Source organism: Rattus norvegicus, chromosome 1, assembly GCF_021556685.1.
Source record: "Rattus norvegicus strain SHRSP/BbbUtx chromosome 1, alternate assembly SHRSP_T2T, whole genome shotgun sequence".
Lineage (NCBI taxonomy): Eukaryota > Metazoa > Chordata > Mammalia > Rodentia > Muridae > Rattus > Rattus norvegicus.
Genome location: NC_141534.1, coordinates 765,585 through 778,376, shown reverse-complemented (window position 1 = coordinate 778,376; position 12,792 = coordinate 765,585). Strand labels below are relative to the sequence as shown.

The window sequence follows — 12,792 nt, the reverse complement described above, 5'->3', positions numbered from 1 at the left end:
TTCCAGCTAAGACTAGAAAATGGACACTTTTGGGTTTAAACCTCGATTGCCAGATGCCGTCAGGTGTCTGCTGAGACATTAATCCAGTTGGGTTTGCCATAGACCTTGGGTGGACAGCTACGCCCAGGCTGGCAGGGCATGATTTAAACGACACAGGGCCGTTTGCCATCTTGACTATGGGATAAAGAAGGGGGAATCATAGCTTCACTGACATAAGGGCAGCCATATGGCTGGCAGCCGTCTCTGTTATGGGTCGGAAAAAACAAAAGCAGAAACAATGGACCTCGCTTGATGGCCCTGACAGCCAAATCTTGTCACATAATAGTAACCCACTTGGTATTAATTGTGAAGGCATCCCATTGTTTTCAGTTATTAGAACTTAGTTTTTGTCTTCCAAAAATTATGGTTATGCTCTGTCTTTACTCTTTAAAAGGTATTTATTTTATTTTAACACACAGGGACAGTTTAGAGCAGGATTAGTGTTAGGGTTAGGGTTAGGGTTAGGGTTGGTTAGGGTTAGGGTTGGTTAGGGTTAGGGTTAGGTTTAGGGTTAGGGTTAGGGTTAGGGTTGGTTAGGGTTAGGGTTATGGTTAGGTTTAGGGTTAGGGTTAGGGTTAGGGTTAGGGTTAGGGTTGGTTATGGTTAGGGTTAGGGTTAGGGTTAGGGTTAGGGTTAGGGTTAGGGTTAGGGTTAGGGTTGGTTAGGGTTAGGGTTAGGGATTCAACCCATGCCAAATTAGAGTGTTTCCAGATTTATTTGGGGCAATTCTCTAGTGGGCTCATTGATCCCAAGGATAGAGTTCACTAGTCCCAAAGAGGTCAGAAAAGTCGATATGGGGAGTAAGGATAAGGAAGGGTGGGAGAAAGAGAGAAAGAGCAAGCAAGGCAAACAGGGAGAGAAAAATGATGTAATGGGGGGGTTGACAGGAAAAGTGGAGGGAAGAGAGGGAAGGATGGAAAGGGGAGGGGGAGGGAGAGAGAGGCAGAGAAACAGAAAGACAAAGAGTACAAAATTTCTGGATTGTATAGAAAGAGCTTCGGGGAAGGGAAAGCTTGGCCCCTGCTCTGTAAAGTTCAAGGTACAAGGTGGGGTATGCTAGACACGCCCTGTTATAGGTGGGGACTGAGGAGTGCTGGGAGAACCTGGAGGCCCAGACAGCTTTGGTGTGTTAAATATATGAAGGTCCGCTGATTGTCGGGTCTGAATCCCAACAGCCACAAAACAAAACTCTTGTTTCCTCAAATCTCTATTTCATTGTTAATATCTTGGGCACCCTTCCACTTGTGGGACAGATTAATAACTCCACTGCAAGTTGAGTATGGGGGTTATGCAAGCTATATACCTTGATTCCAGGAAGGGAAAGAGCCTACTGAGTGTTATGAGCTGAGCTCAGGTTGAAGTGAGGACCTGGTGAGCACAGGGTCACCGCCCACAAAAGGGAGGAGCAATAGGCTGAGCAGTGTTAGGTGGCCTGGTGGGTACTTCCTAGAGCTGGGCGGGGAGACAGATGGGAACGCTATTGGAGGACGGGCACAAGTGCTACTGAAATGCAAATACCTGTAGATCTGGAAATGGTCTGGCCCTGGGCTTGAAGCTTAGGCTGAGAGCTGTGTATCCTCACTGTATCTTCAGCTCACTCTAACCCTTACGGAGGTGCTCAAGTCTCTCAAGACTACTGGCCAATCAGAGTTTTCACTGGACGTGCCAATCAGAAGAGAAGGCGGGCATTTCCGGGTGCCTTGTTGCAGGATTCGCTTAGTCGCCAAGCCTTCTTAAATGGTCCTGCCTGCTGTGCTCTGTGTCCCGCGGTTGGATTCTGTGAGGCATGCTCAGGCAAGCTCCAAAGTTGCGACATGGTGAGCACATTGTCAGGGCACACAAAGGGGCAGGAGACATGTAGGGCTGGCGGGGCGGGCGGCGGGGCGGGGGTGGGGGGGGCTATGCAGTGGAAGCTGGTGTGGTGGGTCTTTCCCGGTGCTGAGTGGGAATTGGCCACTACCTGTGGGGACTTAGACACTCACTGGACCCAGAGGCACTTTCTGAAGAACTTCCCTGTAGGGGTGCAACTGTGCAGAGCATTTGGCTTGTGTATGGAAAGATCCTTGGCGTGATCCCAAACTCAGAAGCCTGGTTTCTACAAGTTCTGTTCATAGCATTTAACATTAAGGTGTAAGATCCATTTGGAGTTATTTTGTGGAGGTTGTGGAAGGCATCTCATGTGCTGGGTAGCAATCCAATATCAAGCTGTAATGTAAGAGTAGAATTGATGATGTAAAGGATTTGCTAAAGGTTAGGAGATAGCAAGGCACACCAAGTAGAATTTAGCTGAGAGAGGACTGCCTACAAAACACCCCACGTGTAAGTAGTAAGCTAACCAGGCCTGTTAGAGATTAGGATGCTAGGATACACAAGTTTGTTCACCAGGATTGTCCAGAAATATGGCACCAGACCCTGATTTGCAACCAGCCACTAGGCCCCTCTCCAAGGCCTCTAACAACCTGATCAATGGGGCATTACAGGTTCACAATCAACAGTAAGGCCTGGTGTGCCATAAAGGTTTAGTTTTCTTCTTCAGAAAAGCATAGTTCTGCCACATGGGCAAGATGACACCCGGTGACAACCATTAGAAAAGGTAAAACAAGGGGTTGGGGATTTAGCTCAGTGGTAGAGCGCTTGCCTAGCAAGCGCAAGGCCCTGGGTTCCATCCCCAGCTCCGAAAAAAAAAAAAAAAAAAGAAAAGGAAAAAAAAAAAAAAGAAAAGGTAAAACAACAACAAAACACTGTTTATTGAGTGCTGGCCTGATCAAGCTAAGCTTTCCCTCCTTTTCCTGAGATCCCCATGTTTGAGCTCCTTCTGACACTCAGGGACATGGTTGGCAGAGCCAGTGAGCATCTAGGGCCTAGTCCTTGGGAACTTTCCCTGGGGCCCTGGGTATAGAGATCAAACAGCTCCCCTGAAATCAGGAATATGCTTGGGGCCAGGGCATTTGGGAGAGGCTGCTTAAGATTCTGAGAAAACAACTCTTTCTTGTTGTGGTTTGCCCTGAAGTTTCCTGTATTTTGATGCTAACCCCCCTGCCCCAAGGACAGCTGCCTAGTCACCTCCTCAGAACTCAGGTGACTTCACCAGAACCACCTCCCCATTGAATTTGTAAAGTACAGGTGAGGGGCAGGTACAGGATAGAAGGAAGCCTATCAATGGAGGAGAAGGAAAGATGGGCAAGAGAGAAGTTTGAAAGAGGAGGAGGAGACTAGGAAAGAAAGGAAGAGACAGGAGAGAGGAGAGGGGGAGAAGCCATGGCAGGTGATGTTAAGAGTCTGGTCTGTGTATTTACAGGTTGTTATCAATGTTCCTAAGGGATGGTTGGTACTGGGCTTTGTATGTTTAAGACGGCAATTATATCTTACCAATTGGATCTAAGATTATTGTGTTGTGTGTTCTTTATGTGGGGGTTTGCGTGTAGGAAAGTGTGCGGCTGGGATGTGTTTCTGCCAAGATACCTAGCAGATATCTTGGGGCACTGCTGTGCCGGACCTAGCGGGATAAAAGACCAACAATACCCCCTTTTTTTTACATTTTTACAACATCCCTTCCCACCTTATGGGGCTATGGTTCCCAAGGCTTCTATAGGCTTGGTAAGGAATATTTTTGAAATACACTGAGTTTCTTGTGGAGCACAGTTTGATTAGACTTTTCCTGAGTGTGTCCCATTATATGATGTTTCTGCTACATTCGTAGTTTAATCTTTCTGCTGACTTCATAGATGTCTCTCGTTTCTTTCCATTTCCCTTTTCTAAACCATATGCAAGGTGATATTCTTCTTAAGCTTATTTACCTTAAGACCACTCCACCCCCACCCCAGTTTTTATACTTTCTAGCTTCTCCTTTTCCTATGTTTTTCTTCATCTAGGACCTTCCACTTAGGACACTGTCACTAAACTACTGTTTTATGGCACTGGTGTACTTAAGAAACATCCTGGAAATGTCTGCTGTGTAAATGGCCTATCTAAGTGGCCAGACTTGTAGGCTCCAGTTTATATTTAAATTGTTCAAAACTTAACCTGGAAAAAAAATGGGCTGGGGAGATGGCTCAGCAGTTAAGAACACTGACTGCTCTTCCAGAGATCCTAGAAGCAACCACTGTTTCCCCAAGCTGCACTCCCAACTACCCCTCACTTCTATCCTTTCCCCAAGATCCACCCCCCACCCATTTCCTCTTCAAAAAGGAGCAGACCTAACAGACAAAACAAGATAGAAAAAGACAAGGTGAAAGCCTTCATATTAGACAAGGCAACCTGATAGGAAAAATCTCAAGATCAAGCGAAAGAATCAGAGTTACACCTGCTTCTACTCTTAGGAATTCCTCAAAGACACCAAGCTAACAGCCATAACATATCAGCAGAGAACCTGGCATAGACCCATGCTGTCTCTATGCTTGCCATTTAAGTTTCTGTAAGATTCCTAGAAATCCAGTCAGTGTTAGCATGGATTCCCTCTCATGTCAAGGGCCTCAAGTTAAACCAAACATGGGTTGGCGACTCAAACAACTTTGTTACCATCATGCCCCAGCACATCTTAGGAAGGACCCATTGTAGGTGTGTGTGGGTGTTCCAGGCAGAGGGGGGTTTCCAGGTTTCTCTTTCTTCTTTTTAGCCTGTAGAGTACCGTCTCTCCTCAAAGAGACTAGAACAGGGGTGAAGGCTCCAAGCCTGTACTCGCTTGACCTCTGCATTCAGTGAACTGTGTGGAATTTGTCCTTAATGATCAGTCCCTGCTGTCAGTTGTCTGAGAGCAAAGTTTGTCCTAGCATCAGCATGGATTGTTGAAGGATCTCAAGGGACCCCCTTGGCAAACAGCTCAACAAATGTAATTTATTAGCAACATTGAAGCCCTGCCTAGTATCAAAGGATTGTCAGTTCAGACTCCATATCCTCCATTAGTAGGAGTTTTCATTAGGGTCACCCTGGTCATCCAGGAAGTTGTCATTGTACTGGATTTCTATACTAACTCCCAAATAACCCCTAATTCCAGCTGTTTCTTCCTGCATTGTACTTTCCCCTGCATTCCCCTCAACTGATCCTCCCTACTCCTGTTCCCATCAAACTCTGGTCTACTCACAGAAATTATTCTATTTCCCCTGTAGAAAGAGATCTGTGCTTCCTCCCTAGAGCCTACCTCTTTAACTAACCCCTCTGGGTTTGATTACTATTTACCTAATAGGTAAGATCCACTTGTAAGTAAATGCATGCCATGATTGTCATTCTGGGTGTGATTTCTTTAGTTGCATTTAGTTGCCTGTAAATTCATGATGGCTTCTTTTTAAACAGCTGAGTGATTAATGTACCACATTTTTGGTTTACCCCATAGGGCTCAAAGTGAGTCTTAACTACCAGGAGATCCCCCAAGTGAGGAATGAGAATGGAGTTCGATACAAAGGCAAGAGTTTATTTTCGGGAGTGTCGGGGTCAACCTTCAGTCAGCCCCTCGTAGCGAGGGACTGGAAGGTGACCCCAATGGCTGTGACAAGCAGTTTTTATACTTTCAGAGGTACAGGTTACATTAGCAGGTTTACAGTTCACACTTATATGGCATGCCTTTGAGCTCTTCATCTGGGACCAGAGGGTCAGGCTACTATCAGTACATTCTGCAGGATTTTCAAGAATGTCCCTGCTCCTCCCAAGAACTGTGGTTGGAGAATGGAACTTGTCCTAGCCTTGGCCTGAGGCATGAAGCTGGGTCGTGCCCTAATCTTAACCAGAGGCAGTTGATGTAAAGCTGGCAAAAGCCCTTAGGGTCCCTATAACTTACCTACTTTCCACCAGGCCAAGCCTCCTGATAGCTCTTAGGCTTCAGTAAGAACTAGGGTCCTTCAACCCATTCTTCAGTTGAGGTACTTTTCGGTTGTTTCTAGGTTCTGGCAAGTGTGAATAAATATGCTATGAACATAGGTGAGCAAATGGCCTTGTGGTAGGGTGGAGCACCTTTTAGATAGATGCCCAAGAGCTTTATAGCTGTGATTTGAGATAGATGGATTCTCAGGGTTCTGAGGCACCAGGACTCTGAGGAAATGCTCATTTCCATAGTGGCAGTATTAGTTTGCACCCTACAAGCATGGACAGTTGTTACCCATTCTCTACATCCTTACCAGCATGACTTGTCACTTGTATTGATCTTAGCCCTTCGGACATATGCAAGATAGATTCTCAAAGTAGTTTTGACTTTCATTTCCTTGATTGCTGAGATGATAATGATTTAAGTATTTCTCAGCTTTTTGAGATTCCTCTTTTGAGAATTCTCTGTTTAGATTTATACCCCCCCCCTTTTTTTTTAAAGATTTATTTATTTAATGGGAGTGAGTTCACTGTACCTGTCTTCAGACAGGCCAAAAGAGGGCATCAGATCCCACTACAGATGGTTGTGAGTGACCATGTGGTTGCTAGGAATTGAACTCAGGGCCTCTGGAGGAGCAGTCAGTGCTCTTAACCACTGAGCCATCTCTCTAGCCCCTATACCCCATTTTTCAATTGAATTTTTTGCTTTACAATGTCTAATTTCTTGAGGTCTTCATGTATTTTATATATTAGGCCTCTATAAGATATGGATTTGTTTAAAAAAATATTTTCCCATTCTTTAGGCTGCCAGTTGACTGGGATTCTGCCACTTCTAATCCCCTTTATATATTTATTTTTTTATTTATTGGCAAAGAGGAGAAACAGAATACACGGGATGAGAATTGGCCTGTAATTTCTTAAAATTGTTATTACAATCTTGTAGTTCGTGTTTAAAACATTTACTGTCTCTCTTTCTATCTCCTTTCACTTTAGGTACCATTTACGTTGTGTGATTCTATTCATTATAATCTAATTATATTGTTTCTCTGGAAAATGAAAGACCTTCACCTACAATTTGATCTTCTGAAAATTTACTATGTCATGAGTTTCTTGAGGTTTTGATAGTTTGGGAAACAGTTTTAGTGTCCTCTTCTGAAGGCTTGCCTCTCCTCATTTCTTGGCAAATCTGTGTTTTCCAGTTGTTGCAATCATCAATTTTTGGGTTTTGTTTGTGTGTGTGTGTGTGTGTGTGTGTGTGTGTGTGTGTGTGTGTGTGTGTGCGTGTGTGTGTGTGTGTGTGTGTGTGTGTTGTGTATTGGTTGTACCTGATTAGTCAGCTTCCTTCAAGTGTTGTCTTGTCTTCAACATTATAGACTGTAACCCTAAGTCACATAAGATGCAGTTGAAGCAATTGCTATTCAGTCCTAAGATATTTTGCAAGCTTGGTGTTTTTTTATAATTTTAATTTTGTTTTTGTTTTTTGAGGACAAAATTTCTCTATGTAGCCCTGGCTGTCCTGAAAGTAGGTATGTAGAACGTGCGGCCTCAAACGTAAATGGTCCACCTGACTCTGGCTCCAGAGTGCCAGGATTAAATGTGGGCCAACGTGCCCAGCTTTTTCTTTATTTGTTCGTTTGTATATTATTGCCTGATGGGTTGGACTGTGGGTTTTGGCACATGTCAAGCATATGCTGCTGTGTTGATCTTCATCCACGTTACGAATTTTGAAATTTGATAGAGAGCATATTCTGTTTCTCAGGATGGCATGTATTAATGACATTCATACATATCATTCATGACATTCATATGCACATCATGTATGCCTAATCCCCATAATAGTCAGAAAATGGGTTCAGAATTCCTGAACTTGGACTAATCAATACTTGTGAAGCTCATTTCTAACTACTGGCAATTGAGGCCAATTATTTTAAGACCAGCAAGACCTCTTCACTGCTGAGCCAGCTCCTGTCCTATGTTGCTTATTTAGGATCAACATTTACATTGCCAATATTTTCAGTTATCTGTTTGTATCTGTTTAAACATTCATTCCCTTTTAGTAAGATCTCATTACTGTTACAGTTTAAACTGGGCTACCTCAAGATTCTGGAAGAAGAATACAGAAGTGCAGTGAATGTAATTCTTTGTAGGAACTCTAGTAAAAACCTCTGACTCCTTTCTATCTTTCTTGTTTGTTTGATTGATTTTTCATAGGAGAGACAGGGTCTTAATATGTACCTCTGTCTGTCCTGGATAGACCTCAGATATACCTGCCTCTGCCTCCTGAGTGCTTGAATTAAAGACATGAGCCTATATGCTCACTTGATATTTTTTTGCAGTTAGTAATTGTTCATACAATTTCTCTGTGTGCTCAATACTGCGCCTCCTCCTCTCCATTAATTAGCATTTCTCTTGCAAGGCTATATCCTACTCAAAGAGCAAAGAAATGACAGAGGTGAACCTTATTACTCAGTTTTCTTCTAAGATGATTTGGTAATTACATTAGAACATCTGGGTCAAGAAATAAGTGGGTTAAGCACCAGAAGCATACATTTACAGTGATATCGGTATCATGGTTACTGTTGTACAAATGTATGGGATGTTTCAGGACGCATTGACCTATGATGATGTACATGTGAACTTCACTCGAGAAGAATGGGCTTTGCTGGATCCTTCACAGAAGAGTCTCTACAAAGATGTGATGCAGGAGACCTACAGGAACCTCACTGCTATAGGTAAGACAGTGAATTTTCTTTCAGTTTTTAAAATAAGGAAACAAATGTTCCTTTGTTACTGTTGCTTTTCTGTAACTTCAATTGAGAATAAAGAAGAATGAGGTGAAAAAATCAGGTTCACTGAAGATAGTAACTTGAATGTTGCCTAATTTCCAATAATATATCATACATTTTCTGGTACTGTATTTTAGGTTACAATTGGGAAGACCATAGTTTTGAAGAACATTGTCAAAGTTTCAGAAGATATGGAAGGTAATTTTCATGTGCAAGTTGGTATGAATATGCCTCTGAAGGCATGTTAGTATGTCCTGGAACTTTTAAAGAAACGCAACAGTGTAAAAAAAAAAGCCCTTCTTTAAGTGTATTGATTATTAAATTCTCACAAATCCATGTACCTCAATGGCAGGTGTCTGATTTGTGTTTTGCAAGGCCTTCCTCTAAGAAAGAAGACAAAGAAACAATGTCTTAGCCTTACCATTTGAATCATAGCCACATTACAGCTACTCTGTATACCTGCCAATCTGTTTAGTCTCATAACACACACACACACACACACACACACACACACACACACACAGAGTAGGTGATAAGTTTATGTTTCTAATAGGCAAATATATCATAGTAAAGCTGATTGCTCATATACTAACATTGTTAAGTTTCAGTGAGAGGGACAGTTTATGAGAGTCAAGAATGTTGTTGAAGAGAAACCTTGATTCTTATACCATATGACTATGATGAACAAAAAGTCAAACTGTGTGAATGCAATGTGGAAATCTTTCGTTTGATATTTTTACAGGTATATCCTGTGTCACAATGGATACAAGCCATGTGAGCACAAGGATAGTGAAAGAAGCAATGTCCCCCACCCCCAGAACAATTAAGATATATGTAGTAGTCCACATTGAGCAGACTCTCTCGTTGTGATACAAGTTTATAATTAGATGGTTTGCCAACTTCATTGGGAATATATCCATAAACTCACATAGCAGAAAATCCCTATGAATACTAGGATTGTGGAAATCCCTTTCTATTTGTCCTGGTTCACTTGGTCGATGTGATATGCTAATGTAGTGTATTTCACAATAAATGAAAACATATGAATGTACTCAATGTGGTAAAGCTCTGAGCTCTTCCATTTCTCTTCAAATATATGAGAAATCTCATAGAACGAAAGGATGGTGCAAATGTGAGCCATGTAATAACACTTTTACCAACCCATAATGAATGGGAAACCATGAGTGTAAACAAAGTGATACAACCTTAAGATGTGATTCTTCTTTACAATTAGACCAAATTATAAAATTAATTTCCACAGGTAAAAAGATTCATTAGTTTAGTGAATGTGGTAAAGCTTTCCCATGTGCCATCTATCTATCTTTGCAGGCATGAAAGATGTCATACTGGAGAGAAACCATCTGAAAATACTCAGTGTGGTAAAGCCTTTGCACAACATAGTCATCTCCAAAGACATAAGAGCACACATACTGGAGAGAAACTCTATGAATGTAAGCCACGTGATAAAGCCTTTACATACGATTCTCAGCTTCAAACTCTTGAAAGGATTCATAGTGGAGAAAAACCCTACAAATGTAATCAATGTGGTAAAACCTTTGAACGCCGTTGTAATCTTGGAAGGCATAAACTAATACATACTGGAAGAAAATCCTACAAATGCAATCAGTGTGGTAAAGCCTTTGCACGACACAGTCATCTCAAACTGCATGGAATAACACATACTGGAGAGAAACCTTACGAATGTGATCAATGTGGTAAAGCCTTTGCATCTCATAGTTATCTCCAAGTACATAAAACAATACATACTGGAGAGAAGCCCTATGTGTGTGATCAATGTGGTAAAGCCTTTGCACATAGTCGTCCTCTTAGAAGGCATAAAATAATGCATACTAGGAAAAAAACCTACAAATGCAATCAGTGTGGTAAAGCCTTTGCACGACACAGCCATCTCAAAACGCATGGAGTAACACATACTGGAGAGAAACCTTACAAGTGTGATCAATGTGGTAAAGCCTTTGCATCTCATAGGTATCTCCAAGTACATAAAAGAATACATACTGGAGAGAAGCCCTATGAATGTGATCAATGTGGTAAAGCCTTTGCATCTCATAGTCATCTCCAAGTTCATAGAATAACACATACTGGAGAGAAACCTTACAAGTGTGATCAATGTGGTAAAGCCTTTGCATATCATAGTTATCTCCAAGTACATAAAAGAATACATACTGGAGAGAAGCCCTATGTATGTGACCAATGTGGTAAAGCCTTTGCACATCTCCGTCATCTCCAAGTTCATGGAATAACACATACTGGAGAGAAACCTTACAAGTGTGATCAGTGTGGTAAAGCCTTTACATCTCATAGTTATCTCCAAGTACATAAAAGAATACATACTGGAGAGAAGCCCTATGTATGTGACCAATGTGGTAAAGCCTTTGCACAACTCAGTCATCTCCAAGTTCATGGAATAACACATACTGGAGAGAAACCTTACAAGTGTGATCAATGTGGTAAAGCCTTTTCATCTCATAGTTATCTCCAAGTACATAAAAGAATACATACTGGAGAGAAGTTCTATGAATGTGATCAATGTGGTAAAGCCTTTGCATCTCATAGTCATCTCCAAGTACATAAAAGAATACATACTGGAGAGAAGCCCTATGTATGTGATCAATGTGGTAAAGACTTTGTAGTTCAGAGGGATCTTAAAAGACATAAAAGAACACATACTGGCGAGAAACCTTACAAATGTAATGAATGTGGTAAAGCCTTTGTATGGAATGGTAGTCTCCGAGCACATAAAGTAATACATACTGGAGAGAAACCTTACAAATGTAATGAATGTGGTAAAGCCTTTGCATGTAACACTAGTCTCCGAACACATAAAGCAATACATACTGGAGTGAAACCTTTCAAATGTAAGCAGTGTGGTAAAGCCTTTGTAGGTCAGAATTACCTTAAAAAGCATGAAAGAATTCATACTGGAGAGAAACTTTATGAATGTAATGAATGTGGTAAAGCTTTTGTATTTGATGCTAGTCTCCGAAAACATAAAGCAGTACATACTGGAGTGAAACCTTAAGAATGTAAGCAATGTGGTAAAGCCTTTGTAGGTCAGAATGACCTTAAAAGGCATGAAAGAATTCATACTGGAGAGAAACCTTACAAATGGAATGAATGAATTAAAGCCTTTGTATGTAATGCTAGTCTCCGAAAACATAAAGCAACACATACTAGAGTGAAACCTTATGATTGTAAGCAATTTAGTAAGTTCTTTGCCTCTCATGATCAACTTTGACAACATGAAAGAATTCATACTGGAGAGCAACCTTACAAATGTAGTCAATGTGGTAAAGCCTTTTCACAATCAAGCCACCTCCAACTACATAAAAGAACACATACATACTAAAGAGTAACCCTATGAATGTAACCAATGTAGTAAAGCCTTTACTGTGATCTTCAAAGGTATGGTGGTTTAAATATACTTGGCCCATGGCAAGTGGCAGTGTTAGGAGGTATGGCCTTTTTGGAGTAGATGTGGCCTTTGAGGATGTAAGTCACTGTGGGGGAGGGTGGGCTTTGAGTCCCCATGCTTAAACTCTGCCCAGGGCAGAAGAGTCTTCTGGCTGCCTTCTGATCAAGATGTAGAACTCTCTCCTCCAGCACCATGTCTGCTTGGACACTGACATTCCTTCCACCTTGATAATAGACTGAACCTCTGAATCTGTATACCTCCCCTCCCCCCAATTAAATGTCCTTTATAAGAATTGCCTTGGTCATGGTATCTTTTCACAGCATTAAAACCCAAATTAACACAAACAGCATAAAAGATACCACATTAGAGTGAAACTATGAATGTACTAAATATGGTGAAGCCTTTGCACATTTCAATAGTTCTCACTATAACAAAAGTAGTCATACTTCCATTCACTGAAACCCTGTGAATGCAGAAAATAACATTCTTGAGAGAAGCCTTATGAATGGGCTCAGTTTGGTAAAGTCTTTGTGAAATCTGCATAAATACCTAAGAATTCAAAAACATGGTCATACTAAATGCCAGGAGTCTATTGGAAACCAGCTGAGTTAGAAGGGTAGGGGTTATGAATAGTGTGGTTGGGTGTGCAGTTAGTGCTAGAAAGTTAGGGGTTAGGGTTAAACCGTTGCGGGGCAGTGTGGGTTAAGGTTGGGGACAAGACGGATAGGGTTAGGTTGG

At 41.7% G+C, this 12,792-nt stretch overlaps 1 protein-coding gene across 1 annotated transcript; it reads left to right on the top strand.

Annotated features, from left to right (window-relative positions):
- The first annotated feature begins 1,733 nt into the window (after positions 1-1,733).
- Positions 1,734-12,346, top strand: Zfp1007l2 (zinc finger protein 1007 like 2). Its single transcript, XM_087596962.1, has 4 exons — positions 1,734-1,856; positions 8,438-8,564; positions 8,756-8,816; positions 9,948-12,346. Exons 1-4 carry the CDS (start codon positions 1,854-1,856, stop codon positions 11,659-11,661), a joined length of 1,905 nt encoding a protein of 634 aa, XP_087453088.1. The 5' UTR covers positions 1,734-1,853; the 3' UTR covers positions 11,662-12,346.
- The last annotated feature ends 446 nt before the right edge of the window (positions 12,347-12,792 follow it).

Coding starts and splice junctions, on each gene's coding strand:
- Zfp1007l2 (XM_087596962.1), top strand. Junction 8,565..8,755: donor CAGGAACCTCACTGCTATAG/GTAAGACAGTGA, acceptor ACTGTATTTTAG/GTTACAATTGGGAAGACCAT. Junction 8,817..9,947: donor AGTTTCAGAAGATATGGAAG/GTAATTTTCATG, acceptor CTATCTTTGCAG/GCATGAAAGATGTCATACTG.